The sequence below is a fragment of the Taeniopygia guttata genome, chromosome 1, assembly GCF_048771995.1.
Source record: "Taeniopygia guttata chromosome 1, bTaeGut7.mat, whole genome shotgun sequence".
Lineage (NCBI taxonomy): Eukaryota > Metazoa > Chordata > Aves > Passeriformes > Estrildidae > Taeniopygia > Taeniopygia guttata.
In genome coordinates this window covers 4,149,652-4,160,507 of record NC_133024.1, presented here as the reverse complement: position 1 = coordinate 4,160,507, position 10,856 = coordinate 4,149,652, and the positions used below count along the sequence as shown (strand labels likewise).

The following is a 10,856-nucleotide window of genomic DNA, read 5'->3' as shown; positions in this document are numbered from 1 at the left end:
TTTTCTACCTCTATGCTGCATGAGAAATTATAGTTCCTGTATCTTACAAACCAAGAGGGAATCAGAATAAGCTGCAGACATGAGAGTCATACAAACTACTGATTTGGTCCAGAATGTTTCCTAAGCTCAGTTTAAACACATGCAACAACAACAACTATGGGTTTGAGCATACAGCTCTGTCAGACATGCTTCATACAGCTCAGCATTTAGAATTCCAATGGCTATTTTCCAACTCACATGGCTGAAAGACTAGAGCTGCTAAAGAATGAAAACAGTCACGTTAAGAGTAAAAATAAATAATTTAATGCACAACAACATTGTCAGATTACTTCTTAAATAAACTAGTAATATTAGAAAGAGAAAAACAATTTTCCATTGCATATTTCTTATAATACAAAATGCTTCTTAAAATAAAAGTTCTATGCAACAGTACTAACATTATAAGACTATAAAAAAAAGACAAGATACACTTCACTCACATGGTAGTGAATATGTTCCATTCTGCATAAAGTTAATGCTTAATTTTTATGTTATAGCCAGTTACTATCTGTAACTTTGTGCCATGTTGGCCTACATCTTCTGCTTCAGCACCTTCCTCTTTGCACTGATTCATCTCATCTAGTCTCTCATCAACAAGAAAAACTATTTACTGCCTTATTAAGGCAAATACCTTACAAATGTTCATTTTTATCACCAGTGCTGGGCAGGAGCTATAATTAAGGATGTAGACTAGTCTTCAGATTTACAAAAACAGATCAAGTATCACTAGTAGTAGTAGCTAACTGTAAAAGCACACTGATAATTCGACCCTTTAAATATTCCTGTGACATTCAGCTGTGTTAGTGAACAAGATATGTCTCTTCATGCTGTTGCTTTCTGCTTTCATATTTCACATTGAAGAAGAGAAAAACAGAGCAAAGAGCGCCTTATTCGAGGAGACTGTAGGAAGAATAAAGAAATTATGAGAGCTAAAGCCTTCTTAAGCCAGTGCAAAGGCCTTGCATGTAATTAAAGAATAAAAATACCTATATATATACATACACATGTATACATATATATTTTTAGGTTTTCAGGCTGTTTTACAAGGAAAGAGCAACAAGTAAATGTAGTATATGAAGTTTGGAGGGAAAAAATAACAGATATGAGTTTGAGTGGAAGTGAACATTGAGGATGAAGCTATACGGATAATTTTGCATAAGCCAAGGGTAAAGAAAGGAGCTATGTGCAAAACTGCTTTTAAGGCTTATGCAGAGTAATCAGATTTAATCATAAGGCAGGACAAGGCAGAGCTTTCAAAGCCAACAGAGCATGCATCAAATACATGATCTTCTCAAGGGTGAAACAGATTATTGAGATATAGAAGAAGGAGGTTGTGGTGCTATAGCAATACAACACTGCCATAAATATACCACATTTTCCATTTACAGTATTGCACTACAGGCAGTATTTCTAGGACAACAATTTTAGAAGCGTTTCTACCTAATGAATAGTTCCTGCCCTGGGATTGCTTATAGATAGGGAATCAGATCTCTTCTAGGTGGTGATGGAGATGAGGAACCTTTCCATAATTTCTGCAAAAGTTAAAACAGTACAATATTAATACTAAAATGAAACTTTAAACAGTTGTTCTACATATTCTTTCCTGTCTCCTTTTACACTACTTTTTCTAAGAATCCTGTCAATATATAAAGAAAAAAATGCTTCTGAAAATTGAAACTTATGAGCTGTTGATCTCTTGTCCCTTGGTAAATGTCCCAAGAAAAACCAATATAAGTTAATTGGAAACCTTACTTACCTACACTGCAATGGTGAATTGTTAGTCTAGGATTATTCTAAAAGCACATAGGTGTGACTCAGTAAATTGGCACTGGGAGGAGGCAGCTCCATGCATTGCTTTTAGTATAGATTCAAAGCTCATGGGACTTTTATATGGGCATTTCTATCAGGACAAATATAAATGCATTGGAATCACTACCTAGTTGCTGGTAGTCATTGGAATCACTGTCTAGAAAACCTGGAAGAATGAACATTTGTTTCCTTTAAAAAGTATTTTCAGTGCAAAATAAACTTTCCAAAAAATTTACAGAAGGACAAAAATCAGAAGTCTTTTTCATCCCTTGGATTAAAATTTGTTTTGTTAGTGTTCAAAACCAAATGTACAATAAGGAGAAACATTTTAAATTATTTGTCTCCCCATTATGGTGCACATATATGCAAGGAGAAATTTTCTGTATAGATAAAATGCAATATTAGATCAGAAAAGTTTGGTTGGAGTCCACACCTAACCAGTCTCATCACTATTTCCTTTCTCATCAGAGGACCAAACAGTGAGTCCCAGGTTTTAAGTTAGGCATATCAAGACTATCTGAAAGCTATTTTAAAATAGTCTTAATACTGTTATGTTAATGAATCTCAATATCTTTCTAGAAGCATTTCCCTCCTTTCCCATAGATACTTCTGCTCTTTGTAAAGAAACAATTTTTTTAATGTACAGTACTTACATGTGAGAGAAGTTGGGTCTAGTTTTAACCTGTCACATTCAGATGTCTCAGGATTAAGAGTATCTTCATCATAAATATTTTGACGCAAAATATTCCTTATAAAATCTGGATTCATATTGTTTTCCATAAATCCCTCTGTTGATGGTGGTATAGAAAACACTAGCTGATAAATTACAGTGGAGCTTTCATTACTGAAAAACAAAGTCAAGGATTAATGTCTTCAAGTTTCAGCAGGATCTTTTCTTTTTTTTTTTTTTTTGAAAGAATTACTTTTCATATCAATGCTGGAATGAATTTTTTAAAACAAACCATTTCCCCAAGAAAAGCATTATGAAAGAAAACTGCAAAGTTGCCTCCCTTTTCAGAACAGGTCTTGAAACAGGGTACATACTTAAAGCCAGCCAGAGACACATTTTCAAATGCATGAGGGGCAATTGGACACGTGTTCTAATGGGATGTGGTTTTCAGCACTGGTCCTTCACAAGGAGCTACTGATAAGAGGTGTTGTAAGAGGTGTTGCAATATCCTGCATAGTTTCACTAGAAACCTGTAGGAAGGTTTGTTTTCCTGCCAGCAGTACCTGGGACCATGCAGCTGCTCTCCAGACTCAGCTCTGGGGAGGATTACACAAACCAGTGAGCTGGAGACCATCTCTGGAGATCCCATTTTTTTGTGGTCTACCAAAACTGACTACGATTCAACAGCTACCTTTTGTACTCAGAGAATTCAAAACATTTTCAAAAAATACTTGAAAGGGGATAAATAAAATGAATGAAAGAGAGGAAGACAGCAAGAGAGCGACATCAAAGAGGGCAGAGAGGGTTATTAGCTGATTGTGTTGATTTATGTGCAGAATTACAGCTTTGTACTTGATGGTCTAAATAATAGTTAGTATCAGCAAGGCCAAGGAGCTACAGTTCACAGCTGAACAAAGCTGGCATGCCCAAGGCTGGCAGAGCAAGGGAGCAAAGTACCCTCATCACTGCCCCTTGCCACATTGCAACGTGACTTTTCCTCTGTCACTGCTATCTCAAAGGACCTGGGACTTTACAAACTACTTCTCTTGATTTTGTCCTGTCTTTCTAATTTCTTTTTTAAAAGTTCTTTTTCAGAAGTTCTTAGGAAAGCTCTATGTCTTCTTTTGCCTTCCTGCTATTTCTTCATGACAGGAGGCTTGTATATTCCTCTTGCCTTTATTTCTTTTGGGAACAAAATTATTCTCTCCTCCCCATGAACCCGGTTTTATTTATTTAAGATTATTTAAACTACATCAATCTTAAGTGTCTCCAGCAATTAATTTTCCTTTTAATAAATATCTTTGAACATGTTTATTAAGGGCTGCAATTGGAACCAAAGATAACAGAGATGATACTTCACAGCACCAATATGTTCTTGTCATTATATAATTTTAGCAGCATTTACCATTTAAACCAGATGATCCTGTGACCAGTTTTCACTGCCTATACACGTAATTTTCCCCAAACAACCTATTTTTCACAGATTTAAATATTGTATGTAGTTACATATGCACATCTATGTCTCATCAAAAGCCTGTAATTTTCAGATAACTTCGGTGACAGAAATTGCTTACCTGAAAGAAAGCACCTGAGCTGACCTAAAGTATCGTCCTAAAGCTGGAGATGAGCTGTAGACATCTGTTAGCTGAGAGAGAGAGAAAAAAATATGTTTCTTCTATTCAATCTCCCAAAAGGGGAAAAAAAAAAAAAGCAGCATTGCAAATCATTCTTTCAGAGTGCTTTAAGGAGCACAAAAACAGGTGCTGAAGGTCAAATAACAGCAAATATCTGCCCTGGAAAAGGTAGAGAGTCATTTAAATTTGACAGATAAGTTAATTGTGCATTTAAGTGATTGCTATGTAACCTTAACACAATGGAGGCACTCAAGGTGAACTAAAAGCATGTGCTCATGTTGCCATGTGCAACTAATGTTAGATTTGGGATCTAATTAGTACCAAAAGGCTCTTCTAACTCTTACTTTGTCGGGGGGAGGGTCTCTGTCCTGAGATTGCCTTCCCACCATCTCCAAATGATCACTGCCATGTATGCTGAGCATATTTCAGCTGTAACTCTGAGCTGTTCTGGCTCAGCAGAAATCACAGCTATAAACCCAAGCTGTAATCATGTACTCATAAGAGTACATAGGATGTACTCATATGTACTGCAAGTACATATGCAGCACATAGGATTTTTAGCCTATGTTATGCTTAGATGACTTTCACAGGCCTCTCTTAAATTATTCAGTGATTCTGCAAAAAAAGGTGAAGAGAGCATCTTAACAAATGATCAAATATATGGGAAAAAAATCAATACTTTCTTGTGCCTAAAAGCAGACAATTCTTTTTTTTTTTCCTAAATTGCAACTTTTGAAAAGTACAACAGATTTTATTTGTGGACTTACAAATGACTGAGTTGCTACGCAGAGAAACAGAAACTTCTTAAAAGGCAAAACATTGAAACTATGTTCTAAACAGAATCAACTTTACCAAGAATCACATAAACACTTACCCTCTTAGTAACATCCTTGGAGGAGAAGTGTGGGAGACTACACATTAACTCCAATGTTCCTGAAAAATTGTGAAAATTTCCATTGCTTAGTAATTCTTCAGGATCCCAGTAGTCATCCTCATCTGTGTAAACATCTAATAATCAAAAGGAGATAGAAAGGGGAGAAAAAAGGTTCAGATAGCTGAAGTATTGAAAAACAACCCTCTTGGCTTTCTGGTAGATTACTTAGGTAAGGACTGACTGGGAAAGACAGAAAGAAAGTGCAAGTCATCTGAAAAAAGTGGCATCACCTGGAGGTCAATCATCCACCTCCATTAGCAAAAGCCATCTGCTTTTGCATCTGACAGGCAATGACACCATGGGACGTAAGTCATCCATGGCACTTGTTCCAACATTACAAACATCATTTCCATCCTCATATCCAAATCTCTTCTTGTGATATTTTCTCACTTAGCTACAAAATTGAATTGCCACCTGATCAGGCTACCAGTTGCTTGCTGCCTTTTAAGATAAAAGCATTCACAACAACTACTGAACTACAGTACCACCCTCTGCAGTCAGTATCCCAGTTCCTTCAGCAGTTTACTGAAGGACATTAAAGGATGTTATTGTTGCATTTGTGTTCTATTAGATTGTACAGCATTGTACAATCTAATAGATTTATTACAGATTGTAATAGCATGCTTGTATTACTGTAACCAAGAGCGAGATACTTACTAGAATAAAGAATTAGGCTGATGAGAATGACCAGGATGATCACTAGAAATATCATAGCTATAAGCATCCATAGTTTACACTTCCAGAAAACTACATTCCTGCATGATTTCCAGGGATCTTTCTCCTAGGTATAAAAGAGAAGGGCATATTGATTAATCAAACAAGGCAGGAAAAAAACCCGATTGAAGCATATTTCTACTGTCACATTTAGAAATAAAAATCCCACAAAGAGGGGAGAGCCTCATTGGTAAGAAATGCCCTTTATCAGGGGTTCCCAGCCTTGACTACTGCTGCAGGAGAAAATGCAGACCTAGAGAAGGTAAAGGACATTCACTTGAGACACATCATTCCCCTTTATGCAGAATTTCCTACTTCTGAAAGGCCCATAAAGCTCAAGTACTGCAAAGGTGATTTCTTGGCTCCACTTTTTTTTTTTTTTTAATTACTTGAGTTAAATTTGCATATTTCACTAGCTCTCGTTATTGTTTGTTATCTCTCCCAACTAAAAGGGTGTCTCTGGAGGCATTTCCAAAATCATTAATCTCTGCAGCATTGATGATGTTAACCTAGCTTCTGGGTGCCAGCACCCAATGCAGAGGCAATGCTATTTGATAGATACTATTGTGTTAAACCCCCAGTAAAAATAATTGAGACTTTTATAGCTGACTTACTTTTTCTTCAGAAGATTGGAAACTTGAAGGCTATTGAGGGTATTTAACAGAGGGTTTAATGCAAATCTCACCTGTTCTATGAGGTCAAAAGAGAACTTCACTCAAAGCAATTGTGCATGTATGTACATTCTTATGGGAGAGAAAGGGCAATACCTTGCCTGTGATTCAATTTTTAATAAGATTGAAAACCATGACAGAAATTAGTCTTTTAATAAGTTAATCCAGCAGAATGAATATAGAAAAAAAGAAAAAAAAAAGCCGGGGGGGGAAGAAGAAATAAGCTTAGGCAATGGCAAAACAATCAGAAGAATCAGAAGACTGAAGCAAGGCTTGAATTTATAAGCAGACCATGCTGTCTTTTTAATTACTCCTCTCCCTCCCTCTCCATCCACCATAAAGGTAGTAGTAAACTCTATGTCCTTTTTGTCATCAGTACCAGGTGAGGAAAAGCACGTGCTGTAGGTTGTCTGGGCCACACACGTGCAGACTGGCAGGAACCAGCTGCTGCTGGAGGCACTAATCCACGTTTCCTTCCTTTGCTTTTTGAACTTTCTAAGAACACAGAATAAGAGAGAGGCTTTCACTGAATTTAACTGAATCAAGCAGCTGGCTAAAAGCTTTTATGTGGGTGGCAGGGGGAAGAGAGAGAGAAACCAGACACACAGAGAAAGAGTTTACGAGAGAGATTCCTCCATGAGCACAGGCAGAAAAGGTTTCTGTAGACACCTCTGCACAAAGAACTTTGCTGTGCTGGAGAATGAAAGGCAAACATTGAATATGGTTTTGTTTACAGCATACTTTCAGCTGTGATCACACTTTTTTTTTTTTTAATTTGATTTAAAAAATATTTTAGAAGTATGATTTCAATTTAATACTTTACACTAACACATAATTTTGTATTTAAAAAAATTTTAAAAGCCAGTAACTACTGTCTAGAGAGCAACTATGAAATCAGAGAGCAACTATGAAATCTCATCATTTGAAACTGGCAGATGTCAAGCCCAAGTTTTGATTGAACCACCACATGTTTAGACTATCCTAAAACACAACTCTTAATGACACACAGCAAACTGGCTTGATCCCAAGAAAACATTCAGCTCCACAACTAGTCCAACGCCTTCCGAACTTTGTCCATGGGCCATGGGGAAGCAACAGCAGCCGAGAAAGTGTCCCCAGTGGGCAGGGCAGCTCTGATGAGCAGAAAGCCAGAGCACAGTGACTTCCAGCAGTCTGTGCAGGATGGGAAGACACTTGCTATAACCAGCATAAAGAGAGCTCAAATGAAAACTCAGTTCTGCCAAGGCGAAGTGATGCTGTTGAGGCAGAACGGGAACTAAAAGACTGACTCCTAAGGCTGCTGAGAGTAAAAACTCTGATTTTATTCAAAATCCATCACTCTTTATACAGAGCTTTGTGCAGACCAACTCCATTGGTCCTGGAGTGAAAACAACAACATCATTGGTGCAGAGTGCTTGATGCACAGTGTTAGAACTTAACTATAAACAATGTGAACAACACAGAGATAAACATCTTATTTACATTATTTCCCAACAGATTCCCAGGCTTCTGCCTGGTTAGAAGCTCTCCGTTTCCCTCTTTGACTGAATCTGAGACCCACAGAGGAGGAAAAACCCAAGGGTGAGGCTTCTCGAGGCAGTCCAACAGATGTAGCTGACCCCTTGCCTCTCCTCCCCCTCTGCTGCTCCTCTTTGCACTTTCTGGAATGTGGCTGGCCCTGCAGCGAGCTGATTCAGCTTTCCAGACCAGGGGAGAAGGAACTGACCCCAACATGAGTGAACAAAGAGGCTTTTTGCCTCTCAGCAGAATGCACCAGTAGTACTACACAAATGCTCCTGCAGTAACACTACACAAATGCTCCTGCCGTAATATTATACAAATACTCCTGCAGTAATACTACACAAATGCTCCTGCAGTAATATTATACAAATGCTCCTGGAGTAATGCCACACAAATGCTCCTGCAGCAAGTCGTGTTATTCGCCGTACAACAGTCACGTGTGAATATGATGTTCCAGTGCCAGAATTAGTCTGTTCCTGTCGCTTTAAACTAGTGACTAGGTGCTCCCTCCCCTAGGATTCATGTGCTGATCTTAACTGAGGTTTTGGAGCATTCTATTGATAAAAATTCATAATGGCTAGCAACTGAAAATTACTCAGAGATAAAGAGAATACAGCATGCTCTGTTCGAGGACATCTTATTTTTGTATGGCAGCACTGTTTCCTGGTTAATTTCTACTGAAAGAAAGCCTGGTTTTAAAACTTATTTCAACTTTTTTTCTGGTTTTGAGCCCAATCCCACTGATAGCACATTAGAAAAGTAAACAAAACTCAGAGAACCAATTACAGTTTCACTTCCTAAATGAAAGCTTAAAACCCCACTCATATTAGAACACTTCATTGATAAGAAAAAAAAAATTACATGTAATGGTATTTTAGTCTCTTTCCCTCTACCTCAAACAACAAATTAAATCACCCCTACAAAATGTTCCTTCAAGTGTCATTTCTCTTGCTGTGTAGTATTTGGGAAATACATCCCCCACCGGAAGGATCAAATGACCAAATGAAATTCCTACCTTTCTCATTTGAGCATTTAGAGGCTTGCCACGATCAGTCTCACTTTCCTCCACATTTTGTTCTTGTAATTCAATAATTTCATGCTCCTGAGCAGAGTTCTGCCTTTTCATTGCTTCTGTCTCTGAAGAGGGTCCTCTGCGAGGACCTCTGTCTCTGAAGTGAGCACGGAGCCAACTCATTTCCTTCTTGTTTCAGCTGCAATTATGGTCAGTAGTTGCTCTGACACGAGGCTGGAAACAGGAAGAGTGGCGATAGTTTTCATAGGAGAGGTCACTAAATACTGTTAAATTAGGGGAATTCCTTGGAAGAATAATTAAAGTCAGCTGCCCTAGCTGCAGAGAAAGGAAGGCGGAGGAAGTATTGATTTGCATAGCCGTGAGAACTCTGACTCTCAGCTATGCAATACTAGGTTTTCCAGTTTGCCTACCTGCCTGTACCAGCCCTTGACAAGCAAGTGACTAAACCTTCAGCAACGCTGGGACAATTTTGAAAGGAGCTAGAGTGTTTTCTCTGCTGCTGTCAGCCAAACCACTAAAATGTTATTACTGTTATCTGTTCAGCTGAACAGATGTGGTGCTGAACAGCACGAACAGAGTAGAAGTTCATAGAGCATATTGTTTGCTTGGGCTGGGACTCTGTCAGCACTTGTGATTCTAGTCTCCCTCTATAGTCAATGAAAAAAATGAACACTACTGACCTTTGTGCTGTAAATTGTTCTCCCTCTAGGTATTATACTGTCTAAAATCATGTCTAGTATTAAAGAACCATTTACGTCCTTTAACATATTATCCAACCTAAACCCGAGAAGCTGCTTTCGGGTAAAAAAATCCCAAAGGACATAGATAAACAGAAGAGAAAGATGGTCTTAGTTTCATCCTGTGTTCTACAGGACATGAAACAACCATGGTGATTTGGTCTGCACTAGCTTCCCACACAAACTCACGTGCACTTGAAGTCACTCACAACTGCTTACTGTAGCCAGGGGCTGATTATGACCCCAGCCTCCTCAGTACCCTTGATCCTACCCCCTCTTATTTCTCCTGTTCACACTCCATCCCCAGGTTTCTCTGTCCTTCCCACAGAGCATCTTTCTCCCCTCTGGCTCAGAAAGTCTGAGCAGACAACAGATCTTCCTCACTCTTCCTCACTCTTTTGTCCCAGCACAGGGAGTATCAGGCATTAGGAACCAAACACAGCCTCTCTCCCCGACCCCCTTTCCTGCTGCCACTCACAGCACCACTCCTTTTTCCTGCCAAAAGCTCAGGGTCCTCTCCCCTTGCCCCACCACTCCAATTTTCTCTTTGTGCCACTCACCTTGGTTCTGCTGCCTGAAGCACACCCAGGGTTTGCATTCCTGATGTCACATCACACCCATCCAGGCAAAGGCACTCCATGAAAGTGAGCATGTCCTAGGTTTATTCCAGAAGCAAAAATAAATACAAATTGTATGCCCCACACCTTTTGGCCCCAAGAATCTTTAAAACTCTGGAGGACTGAAGGTGAAACTGAGCAGTCATCAAGATCAGAACCTGTATCGGGATCCACAAAATCTTACGTAGGACATCCTACACTAGAAAAGCTTTTATCTGGTTCTCACTACTCCTGCTGAATATCAGGTTCATTTATTTAATTCCTACTCACAATAGACCTTCCTACTGGATTTTCTGAAACCAAAACTGCTCCTCTAAGACAAAGAGTTAATGATTACACTGATCTCACCATGCTAAGGCCAAAGTCCTTATTTTATTTTATGTACTTATGAAGAAGCTCCTTGAAGAGGCTTTCTTTCTTTCATCTGGGGGATCTGACTTCCACAATTGGTGCATTTCTTCCGTGTGAAATTCTGAC

General features: G+C 38.7%; 1 protein-coding gene across 2 annotated transcripts; it reads right to left on the bottom strand.

Moving 5' to 3' along the window:
* Nucleotides 1-280: 280 nt before the first annotated feature.
* C1H3orf52 (chromosome 1 C3orf52 homolog) lies at nt 281-10,664 on the bottom strand. Of its 2 annotated transcripts, none has more exons than XM_072917504.1 (7): nt 10,323-10,664; nt 9,008-9,238; nt 5,744-5,867; nt 5,027-5,085; nt 4,093-4,163; nt 2,502-2,692; nt 281-1,571 (listed from the first exon to the last, which is right to left on the bottom strand). In XM_072917504.1, coding segments are annotated over exons 2-7 (627 nt in total). In that variant the 5' UTR covers nt 9,188-9,238; nt 10,323-10,664; the 3' UTR covers nt 281-1,569. The 2 variants fall into 2 exon arrangements, with proteins under 2 accessions (XP_072773605.1, XP_030144678.4); XM_030288818.4 differs by having other exon boundaries at nt 5,027-5,160; nt 10,323-10,655.
* Between the last annotated feature and the right edge of the window lie 192 nt (nt 10,665-10,856).

Coding starts and splice junctions, on each gene's coding strand:
- C1H3orf52 (XM_030288818.4), bottom strand. CDS start 9,187: ATGAGTTGGCTCCGTGCTCACTTCAGAGACAGAGGTCCTCGCAGAGGA. Junction 4,164..5,026: donor CCAAGGATGTTACTAAGAGG/GTAAGTGTTTAT, acceptor TCTCTCTCTCAG/CTAACAGATGTCTACAGCTC. Junction 2,693..4,092: donor GCTCAGGTGCTTTCTTTCAG/GTAAGCAATTTC, acceptor TTTGTTTTTCAG/TAATGAAAGCTCCACTGTAA.